At 52.2% G+C, this 11,276-nt stretch overlaps 1 protein-coding gene across 2 annotated transcripts in view; it reads right to left on the bottom strand.

Moving 5' to 3' along the window:
* Window positions 1-1,518: 1,518 nt before the first annotated feature.
* The window catches only part of VDR (vitamin D receptor), a 56,642-nt gene continuing 46,884 nt past the window's right edge, over window positions 1,519-11,276 (bottom strand). For both annotated transcript variants that reach the window (XM_072798191.1, XM_072798190.1), the window contains 3 exons: window positions 6,196-6,347; window positions 5,854-5,970; window positions 1,519-4,278 (listed from right to left, as the gene is read on the bottom strand). In XM_072798191.1, coding sequence (XP_072654292.1) covers window positions 4,019-4,278; window positions 5,854-5,970; window positions 6,196-6,347 — 529 coding nt within the window. In that variant the 3' untranslated portion in view covers window positions 1,519-4,018. The remainder of the gene's footprint in view (window positions 4,279-5,853; window positions 5,971-6,195; window positions 6,348-11,276) is intronic.

The raw sequence follows: 11,276 nt of genomic DNA, 5'->3' as shown, positions 1-11,276 counted from the left end.
TTTTTAATTATTTTTATTTTTTAAAAGGTTATTTATTTATTTATTAATGAGAGAGGGAGAGAGAGAGGCAGAGGGAGAAGCAGGCTCTGTGCAGGGAGCCTGATGTGGGACTTGATCCTGGGTCTCCAGGATCACGCCCCGGGCTGAAGGCGGCGCTAAACCGCTGGGCCACCGGGGCTGCCCTTTTTTTTTTTTTTTTTTTTTTAATTTTTATTTATTTACTTATGATAGTCACAGAGAGAGAGAGAGGCACAGAGACACAGGCAGAGGGAGAAGCAGGCTCCATGCATCGGGAGCCTGATATGGGATTCGATCCCGGGTCTCCAGGATCGCGCCCTGGGCCAAAGGCAGGCGCCAAACCACTGCGCCACCCAGGGATCCCCTGCCCTTTTTAAATTTTTTTTTTTAAAGATTTTATTTATTCACGAGAGACACACAGAGAGAAGCAGAGACACAGGGAGACGGAGAAGCAGGCTCCCTGCAAGGAGCCCGATGTGGACCCCGGGATCACGCCCTGAGCCAAAGGTGGATGCTCAACCACTGAGCCACCCAGGTGCCTGCCTGGTTTTCATTCTTGAGGTTGTCAGGTAAGTGTCACACTCGGTTGGACCCGACGCATGTGACCACATGCTCTCTGTGAGTAGAGCACCGTTTGACTGATCACCGCCAATTTCCGCATGTCAGGGCCTACCTGGGGAGTGGGAACTGCCCTTACATCCTTTTGGGCAGAGAGCTGACAGGATTGTCATTTTCCAGGCTACTCAACCCAGTTGGAAGCAGCATAGGGCAGCAGTTAAATAATGGCTTCTGGAGCCAGCTGCCAAGGGTTCAAATCCCATCTCTGTCACTTACCACCAGTGTGGCTCTGGGCAAGTCACCCAGCTGTCAGATGGGGTTCGTAGTAGTCCATCTGCCCCGGCCCCAGGGGTCCGTGTAAGGATAAAGAAGGTTGGTTTGCAAGAGGCTTTTATTGACAGCAGGACTTGCCACAAAGTAAGTGCAGTGTAAGTATAAGCTCATTTTATTGCCATAAGCTAAGCTTCCTTCGTTCGTTTGACAAATCTCTGGCAATTTGTTATTCTCTTTGGAAATCACTCAGGAGCCACTCTTTAAAGCCTTCTTTTGTTCCTTTTCTCCTTTCCCCGCATCTGTCTTACATTCCAACCTTCTCGGTTGGCCTCCCTTGGATTCCCCGACTGGCTTCCAGGTAGCCAGCTGCAGGATTTTCCCATCTCCCAGAATCTCGCGCCTTCGGCATTTAGGTGCACACTTTCCAGCATTTCCAATAACCTAAACATTTTCAATTTATAAGTGTCCACCTTCGTTCTCTCATTCGGAAATAGAATAGATGATAATATTTTCTCCCAATTCAGTCCTGTGAAACAACCTCACTTCTCCTCCTGTCTTTTCCTCCCCCAACTCCTAGACTTCCCTTTGGTAGCGAGCTGGTGTTGCGGGCCCCAGGGCCAAGGAGCTGGTGTTTCCAGGGCCAGAGGGAGAACTGGAAAGGTGGAAACATTACAAAGACAAATGCACTTTATTGATAAGGCAACAGCATTATACAGAGCTGAGGCAGAGACCCTGTCCGGCCAGGGCCACATTCGGAGGGTTGGGGGGAGAGAGGGTTGGTCCTGATTCACATTGAGACACAGGCTGAGGTGTCCCTCCTCATCCTCCTGATGGGTCAGCAGGGAAGGAGGGCAGGGGTTCAGGGTCTAGATTTGCTGTCTAAAATCCAGACCGTCCCCTAGGGGACTAGGTCAGCCTTCAGGGGAGGGGGATGTGGGGTCTGAGCTCAAGCCTGGTGTAGTGAAAAGAGCACTGGGCAGGGAGTCCACAGACCAGGCCCAGCCCTGGAGCTCCTTCTAACCAGCTGTCTGAGCTTAGGGGACCACACCCTTCTCCAAGTGTCGGTTTCCATAGGGAGTTGAACTAGTGTAGCGATTTTTAGGCCTTTTTTCCCCCACTGACCAGCCGGCTAGACCAATGTCTGCTGCGGCTAAAATCCAACAAGGGTCTCTCCCTAATTTGGGAAATAACAGCAGGACAATAACAATAATTGATGTACAGATTTTTTTTACAATGTAAGTTTTTCCCCCATAAATATTTCCTAATCAGTGGTGCCTACTACCTGCTACATTAGAATGTAGTACAAAATGGGGTCTGATTCTGAAAATAACTCATATCTAATAAATGTCAGCCTCGGCCATATAGAAGGTATTGTGCAGTAAGAAACATGGCTGCAGGATGCTTCTCCACCAGAAGAAACACCGGGCCTGGTGGACATGGACTGTGCTCACAGTGGAAGTGTGATTGCTTCTAGGGCTTTCAGAGAACAACAGAGGGTGGAGGCAGCATCCAGGAACTCCTCCCCATTGAGACAGGGAATGCAGTTGTGTTCTCCAAACTCAAGCAACCATCCGAGGGACCCCCTCTGGCTCCTGGAGGAAGCCCCTCTGCGGTGACCCCACACGCTTACAACTCACTCACCCGGGGACCCCACCCCAGAGTAAACAGAGTAAGACTTCGCACCTCCTGGGCTGGGCCAGCCCTGGAAGGGAAAATGGAATTTGACCCTCTTACCACTTTTGAATTTGGGGTGGTGGAGTGAGAAGAAGGGAACCAGACCCACATGACTCCACCCCTAAGAGGCTCCCTCTGCCTAGCCATCAGAGGCCAGCCCACACTCGCTCTACCCACAGTGAGGTGTTGGAGCACTAGCTCCTGGGTCTCTGGGGACCAGCACACTTGCAATACACCTACACGGGTGGGGAGAGCATGGCCTGGGCTGCTGGGGTCTGGGTTCTTCTCTTCCATCCCACCTTGCCAGCTGGAAAAGACATGGCCCCGCTGGTAAGCCAAGAGTATGCCCATCTCAAGATCACCCTTGACCATCCTAGGATGAGGTCTCTCTGGTACCCGTGGCCATGGTTCTCTCTCTCCTGGGTGGGAACTAAGGTACTGGAAGGGTGAGGATGAGGATGCTGCTTGGCATTTCTCTGCAACCCGGGGGCAATTCTGTCTTGCCATGTAGATGGTTGGGAGGAGAGCTCTCGCCTCCACCAACCTCTTAGATGCAGGTCAAGGAGCCATGGGCTTGGAGACAGGGACAGCTGTGGCCACCATCTACCATTCTGCTGTGGGGCTGGGTTTGCCTGTCTCCCACTTCCTGGGCCCTGCTCTCATCCTCTGTGGGCCTCTCAGTGGGTGAGCTGTGGCCTTAGTGGCTGGCCCCTGCCGTGGGGAGAAAGCCCACCTTACCATAGCTACTTCTGGGAAGAATGTTACCATAGCAGTGGGATGAAGGTGGGCACTGAAGTGTTAGGCGAGTGCCCCTTGGCCAGCAGAGGTGGGTGAGGAGGGAGTTGTGACCTTTGTCACCTTGGTTTTGGTCATCCTTGGCAGTGAGTGTCCTAGGCAGGCCAGGGGCAGGAAGGCAAAGGGAGAAGACCCCATCATGGCACGCTGCCCTGGGACAGAACAGCACAGCTTGGCTGCAGAGTAGGATGGGGGTGGGGGGTGGGGTTTTTGGCTAGTGATGTATGGTGGGTGGGGCAGGGGAAGGAGATCCCCACAAGGTTATGGACGGATGGGCCTGGAGTGGGGGGAGGTACAGGTATCTCTGTCCCTGAGGAATGGATGCATTTCTCCTGTCTGACTGTTCCCTCAGCATCAGCCAGCAGCCACTTTTGGAATGGTAGGGTCATCCCTGGGCAAGGCCCCACCTTCAACGTCTGCCCTCTGCCCCCACTTGAGTTTCTGTGTCAAATAAACAGCAATTCCTCATGACTGAGGTCTCAAGGGATGTGTGTGGGGGGGGTAGCCTGTGGCCTGCAGGAAAGGGAGCCTGGTGTTAGGTTGGGCAGGAGACAGGGGTTGGGTGGGGAGGGGAGGTGGGAGAGGAAGGGCTGAATTCCACGGGGTGAGGGAGGGTTGGTGTGGCAGCAGCCAGCTCCAGACCAGGGCACAAGGCCCCAGAGGAACAGCCCCACCCAAGAGCCACTGCAGGCCGTCCTAGTCAGGAAATCTCATTGCCAAACACCTCCAGCACAAGGGGTGTGAGCTTCATGCTGCACTCGGGCTGGAAGGAGAGGCAGCGGTACTGCTTGGAGTGCTCCTCATTGAGGCTACGCAGGTCGGCCAGCTTCTGGATCATCTTGGCGTACAGCAGGTGGCTCCCTGGGGGCGGGTGGCGGCAGCGGATGTAGGTCTGCAGTGTGTTGGACAGGCGGTCTTGGAGGGCCTCAACCAGCGCAGCATCCTGCACCCCGGGACGGTCTGCGAGCACAGGGAGACAGGAGAAGTCACAGGAGCTTGGAGCCAGGTCCCTTAATATTTCAATCTCCCCAGTACCCCTATGCCCAGACAGACACACAGCCTCAGCAGCCTCCTAGGTCACCCCTGTATGACTGCTGACCTGTGACCCCACAGTCCTCCCTCAAGCCTCTCAACCACTTCCGCTTGCATTTAGGATCAAGCCCCATGTCTCACCTGACCCCATCTCCAGCTCAACTCTCTCCCTCTGTCTCTGTGCTTGCTTTCTTTCTTTCTTTCTTTCTTTCTTTCTTTCTTTCTTTCTTTCTTTCTTTCTTCTTTCTTTTTTTCTTTCAGATTTTATTTATTTATTCATGAGAGACACAGAGAGAGAGAGAGGCAGAGACATAGGCAGAGGGAGAAGCAGGCTCCTCATAGGGAGCCCAATGTGTGACTCAATCCCCAGACCCCAGGATCATGCCCTGAGCCGAAGGCAGATAGATGCTTGATCACTGAGCCACCCAGGCATCCCTATGCTCCCTCTTCCCATCAGTATCTTGATGTGCCATGCTCTTTGGCCTCCAGGCTTCACATTTGTGTTCCCTCTGCCTGAACTTAGCTCTTGTATCTTTGCCTCTTACAAATCTTTTGGATAACAGCTTAAAAGATCTTCCTCAAGAGGGCCATTCCTGATGAGCCCCTATCTCTAGTCCTTAGACTGCATCAAATTCTCTCCCTCTATTATACCCTGCTATAGTATCATACATGTCTTTATTTTTAAAAACGCATCACATTAAAATTATCAATAATAGTGATTGTTTAATGTTTCCTCTTATACATCATGGAATAAAAGTCCGTGTCCTGTTTGCTGCTGAATCCCAAAGCCCAGCACAGCTCCTGATACCTAGCAGGTGCTTGAGAAATTTTTGCTGGATATATGAAGGAATGAATGCGTGAATCTGGCTGGGCAGGGAGAGGGGAGCCCATATTCCCTTCATGGGTCCCCAGCCCATCCCTGATCAGAGGCCATTTGCTTGTTCCGTCAACATAGGCAGAGGCAGGGCTGCCCCCTTTAGGCCTCATCACCCATATAATATCCCCAGGACCACAATAACCTCCTCCTCAGCTTGTCTCTCTCTCTCCTCCTACCCCAACAAACAGAAGAAGAGCTGAAGGACCAGATTGAGCACACTGCCTCCAAAATCTGTCAGGTAATCTTTCTAGGCAGAACCATCTTATAAGCCCCAAGTTTTTATACCTTACCCCACAGGTGATCTCAAGTGGCAGCAAAGTTCAGTCCAGTTCACACAAAGGCAGAACCTGAGTACTGGGAACATCTAGACCTGTCTGTGTCCTGAGAAACCCCATTTATCTGGTTCCTCAGAGTCCCACCTGTGAATTACCTGTGGTCTCAGGGCCAAAGGCAGTGAGGGACCCCTCAACATACACATATCATATGGGCTGTGCAAAACCAGAAAAGTGGGTGTTTCTTAATCTTTCTCTTCTATTGCTCACTCCGCCCTCCAGACCACCCTGCTGGCCCTCAGCAGGGCTTAGTGCTTCATATTCCCCCTTCCCAGGTTCCCAAATTCCTCATACCTGGGGAGAGAATGCAGATGGCCATGAGCAGGACATGCTCCTCCTCATGCAAGTTCAGCTTCTTCAGTCCCACCTGGAACTTGATGAGGGGCTCAATCAGCTCCAGGCTGTGTCCGGCTGCGAGAGAGATGGCCAGAAGCTGTGGGCAGAACTGAGGAGCCACCTACCCAAACCATCCCTCCAACCCCACCCACCTCCAACCCTGCCTAGGTCTGCCTTTCACCCTTCTCTCCCTGTTGCTGCCTAATCCCTCCTATGTGCCTCATCAGGGTCTATGACCCCCAGGAAGGGCAGGGCCAGATTCTGGGAGCTGGAGAGGGCGGAGGTGGGGCCCAAAGGTACCTTTGGCCACATCACTGACTCGGTACTTGTAGTCCTGGCTGCCACAGGTCCAGGACATGTCGTCCATGATGAAGGACTGGTTGGAGCGCAACATGATGACCTCGATGGCACTTGATTTCAGCAGCACAATCTGGTCCTCAGAAGTGAGGTCTCTGCCAGGGAGGGCAGGGAGAAGTCAGGTTACTGGTCAAGAACTTCAAGTCACGCAAATCAGTGGAGTGCCCTGGGTCCTTCATTGAGGAGTTGGTGGTCTGATCAGAAAGGGAAAAACTTGTTCCTGATGGAGAACAACTCAAGGCTGTGATTGGACAGCAAGGCTGGAAGTAAATGAGCTCACTTACTAAGGCAGGGAAAGCCCAGGGACCCACCAAGTGTCCCCGGCCTAAGTGGCCAGAGCTGTTAGGGACAAGAAGAGCCTGAGGACGCCCTCAGGGTTACAGTGTGAATATGGAGGTATGGTCACAGTCGTCTTCAACCCCTCTCATGCCTTCTTCTTCTCCCCCTCCTGTCCTCTCGTCCTTCTCAGAAGTAAAGCTCAGCCAACTCTGTCTCCAGGACATCTCTGGAGCCCTTGGCCTCCTTCCCACCACCTCTGGGACCGTTCTGGTTCACAGCTCCATCATCTTTGTCAGTTGCCTGTTACTCGCACTCTGGGATCCCATCGCCGTTGGGTCTCTTTTCCATGTTGCTTATGGTGACTGTAGGGAGATATCGCCTGGGCTCGGAAACCCTCACTGACTTTCAACCCCCTCAGGATCAAGCCCGCACTCCATCGCCTGGCTTCAACCTGTCTGTCCAGCCCTCTTCCCTTCACAAACTCCACCAACCCTCTATCCTAGCAACTTCAGACCACTCCTTGTTCAACATTGTGCGCGTTCTTACTCCAGCTTGCCTCTGGGCATGTGACAGCTCCAGCCAAGGAAGCCCTTTCTCCTCTCCTGCACCACCACGTCTTCCTGACTCTGAAGCCAGTGAGATGTCTGTCAGATTCCCTGCCACCCGGTGACCTTTAGGAGAATAGAGCCATTTCTTCATGGCCTGCGGCTTGCACGCCTGCTTTGCCCTTTCTCCTTCAGCTCTGCTCTTCATGGGCTTGTCTGCAGCTTGAACTGTAAGCTACTTGAGGGCCAACACCACTTCAATCACCTCAGTGTTGCCCACACTAGATTATTGAGCCCTGAGCACAACGAGAAGGTCAGTAACTGCGTGCTGATGAGTCAAGAGGCCAATGACTAGTTCCACTCTTCTGAGTCACTAGCTGGGCTTGCCTGAACAATGACAAGGAACAAGCAGCACCCACAGATCTGCTTGCTTCCAGTTTTCCCTCCTTTTCTTTCCCTGAGTGTCTAGTTCCACCTGGATATCCTGTAGAAGGGCTGCCATCCTCTCCGTGGCTGCACTTTGCTACATAGAAAGGTGGGAACTGGGTGTTCACTGATGAGAGTTCCGTATCAACAGGGGACAGGTGATGGCTAGGATGGCCACAAAGGGTCTGCCCTGAAAAAAATCTCAAAGCCCTAGAGTTGGAAGGCTTTGTGATCTTAAAGGCATGTGATCCATTTCCTTCTTCAGCATTCCCTACAGATGCAGGGTCCTTCTGGGGCCAGGATACTGGTGGTCTCTGGATGTAGCCATGAGGTTGTTAACCTCTGGGTTACCAGCTTCTTCTGCTATTGAGCTGCATCCACTGCTTATGGTTCTGTCCTCTCAAGGAACACAGAACCAGACTTCTCCATTAGCCATGGGGCATCTTTTAATCATTTAAAGAAAGTTACCATGCTCCTCTGCATCTTCTCCTGGACAGACAGCCCCAGTGACACGGGGTCACACATCTCACCACCTTTGTCACTTTTCTCCTGATGCTCAATACACAAAAATAAACACTGATGCCTCATTGGGGATTTACCTCATTATACAATAAAAGATGCTCATTATTAAATCTTTGCAAAATACAGGAAAAATATAAAAGCAAATAAAAATTGCTCATAACCACAATGACCATTTGGGTGTATTTCCTTCCTATCTTTTTTTTAAAATGCAAATCTCCCTCTTTTTTTAAAAGAAGTTACTTATTTATTTGTGAGAGGGAAGGAGAGAAAAAGAGCGTGCACCTGCACACACGAGCATGTGAGTTGGGGGGAGGGAGCAGAAGTCGAGAACCCTCAAGCAGACCCTCTGCTGAAGTGTGGAGCCTGTCTTGGGGCTCCATCTCAGGACGCATGAGCTCACGACCTGAGCAGAAACCGAGTCTGATGCCCAATCAACTGAGCCACCCGGATGCCTTGCCAATCTCCCTTTTTAAAACATACTTGAGTTCATAGCAATTCTGTGTCCCATTTCCTACACCATGAACATTTCTTTAGCCCAGTCCATAACGAGTTGCATACAATTACAGCTTACCAACATACTACAAGTTATTTAACCAGTCTTCCCGCCACCTATTTTGGGACATTTTGGGTGCTTCTAATTTTTGCCATTTTAAGCAATTCTGTAAGGCATTTCTTTGTATGTAACCTTTTGTTCAATGGCCCATTCGAAATGGATGGCCAGAAGGGAACCAGCATCCACTTGTGCCTTGCCAGAGAGACTTTAGTGGTACTTTGCTGCTGTGATCCAGGCACGCTGCTTCTATGAAAGCAAACCTAGAACGGCCTCACATTATGGCCCAGCAATTCATAGACTTTCTATGTGCGACTCACAGCCAGCAGAGGGGACAGTAGTGGGTGGGGGTACAGGTGGAAATGAAGGGGAAATCGGTCAGAGATCGATTCCTGCTGACAGGTGCCAGCTCAGGCTCCCTGCCTCCTCCCCGGACCTGGGTAATATTTATATACCCTGATCGGTTTTCACACCGGTGGCCGGCTGCTTCTGGGCACCTGTGAGGCACTCTGGAGACGTGCCACTGTCTGGTCTTCCCGGCCCCTCCTCGCCGGCATTCCCACGGTACCTCCAGCAGGCCTCTTTGGGTTCTTATCTCTTCACCGCAATTGTCTCAATGTCTATCTCTCCCATCAGACACTGAGCCCTGGAGGCCAGGAACTGTGTCCTAGTTAGCTTGTATCCTTCACAGCTTATGGAGGAAAGTTTGTTATACTAGGTGACCAAGGGGATACAGAGGAAAGAACACGGGAAGAGGGACACACTGTGACCTCAGGCCTCTGACCAGGAAGGAGCCCCTGGGAATAGAAATGGTAGTGAGGTCAAAGGCCTTTTGCCCATAGGGCTGGGCTCTAGCTGGTTCGGCCTGGTCCCTCTTCCATCTCTCTTTGCAACGAAACCTGGAGGTCCTTGGTTCTTAGATCCCAGATCACTCCTGGCCATTTGGATGCTGCTCCGGAGACCACTTCCTCCAGGCCTTCCTTCTGAGGCGCTGAGGCAGGGAGATTTGTGGGGTGCAGGCTGAGAGGCTGAGGGAGGGGAGGTGGGAAGCAGGAGCAGGGCCCAGGCCTTGACCACAGTGCAGTTCACACCCAGCACGGCCCATTCGGTCCCGCCCCACTCTGGTCCCACGCCTGCGCTGGAGTATCAGCCTGCCCCCGCCACCCCCCCTGCACTCACCCACACAGAAGTCTCATCCTGCCCTCCCCACACCCTCCACCCCTGCCTACAGGCAGCAGGATCAAAGACACCAGGGCCATAGCCACTGTTCTTTCACTTCTTGGAACAACAGAACCCTGAAGCACAGAAACCAGCAGAGCTGGGGAGCTGTGGGGCTGGCCCCCCCTGGGGCCCACCGGAGCCGGGCCTTTGGCCTCCATCCAGGCCCGACATCACCTCCGTCCAGTCACAGGGAGTATCCACACCAGTGTCTCCCCCACCCCCAGAGCTCTTGGTAAGGCCTGCTCCATTTTTACTGGAACATCTTCCATTCTGAGACTTCCTAAGTCAGTCTGGAGAGAGAAAAGCCAACCCAAGCACGGGTAGGATCAATGTAACCGATTTTGGATCAGCAGCTGGATTGGGTCAGTGGCGGCTCCTATATACCTTACTTTGGCCATGACTGCCCAGCTAGGCTAGGGAGCCCTGGAAAATGAGGCCGGATACAGAAGCCAGGGGGCAGACTACAACTCATTCCTGGAGAGAGACTTTAGGGGTGGGTTGTGCTACTTGTGTCAGGGTGTGTGAGGCAAGGGGAAGGGCCAGGGGCCAAGGGCATGGGAGAAAAACGGAGGTTTGGGTTACTACAGGGTGGGGGTTGCATTGGGGTCATCCGGTTAAATGGATGGTTTTTTTGAAGGACAGCTTTGCCATGTGTGCAATCCTAGCCACCACTTCGAAGCAGCAAATCTGAGCCTCTGGACAGAGCTGGGGGGCCCTGTACTCCAGCTCCCCTACCAGGCTAAGAGAAATGAGGACTGCTCTCTAGAACTAGGATAGGAGCCAGGTGCTACCATGTTTCCATCGGCACCTTGAAGTGTTTTTGTCTTTAGCTGTTTACACAAAACAAGACTTTGGAACAGACCTAGTTTGCAAACACTAAGTAGAAGAGTGTGGGAGGGAGCTGGAACTCGTGCTAAGCGGAATGTGTTGTCAGTTCCAAGGAAAGGCTCTGGAGGGTAAATCCCAGGCCCAGTGCAATCCTGAGCTCACAGGTGACACTCAGTAGCTCACTCCTGCTGGATGCCACAGTGGCCCTTGTTCCTACTGCGACCAAAATGGGCAAAGCAGTAAGGACATCTCAAGGGCGGCGGGATGCAGGAAGCGAGTTTGATGTTTTTACAATCTTTACTATTCTTTACAATTTTCAATGAATTCCTGGGGGAAGAGCATAGGAGAACCTCTGGCATCTGGGTTGCTGAGGCAAAAATAACACAGAGCCCGGCTGTCTCAGGGCGGACACAAACTGGGAAGAACTGGGCTTGGCTCTCTGAGTGATCACCAACTAGCTGTCAATGCAGTCATTGAGACACTAACTTGTGGCTTCCTCGTGTGGCAGAGAGAGTCACCAAACAATAAATAGCACGTTGCGTTGAGTTTGCATTCAGAGCGGGCCAATGTCAAATAATTTGGGGACTCCCAGAATTCCAGCACTGAATCTGAGCATCAGCATCTAGAAAGCACTCACAAGCCCCTTCTGCTGG

This window comes from Canis lupus, chromosome 25, assembly GCF_048164855.1.
Source record: "Canis lupus baileyi chromosome 25, mCanLup2.hap1, whole genome shotgun sequence".
In the NCBI taxonomy this organism is placed as follows: Eukaryota; Metazoa; Chordata; class Mammalia; order Carnivora; family Canidae; genus Canis; species Canis lupus.
Note: the sequence above shows the minus strand (reverse complement) of the source record. Positions and strands in the feature narration are given on the sequence as shown.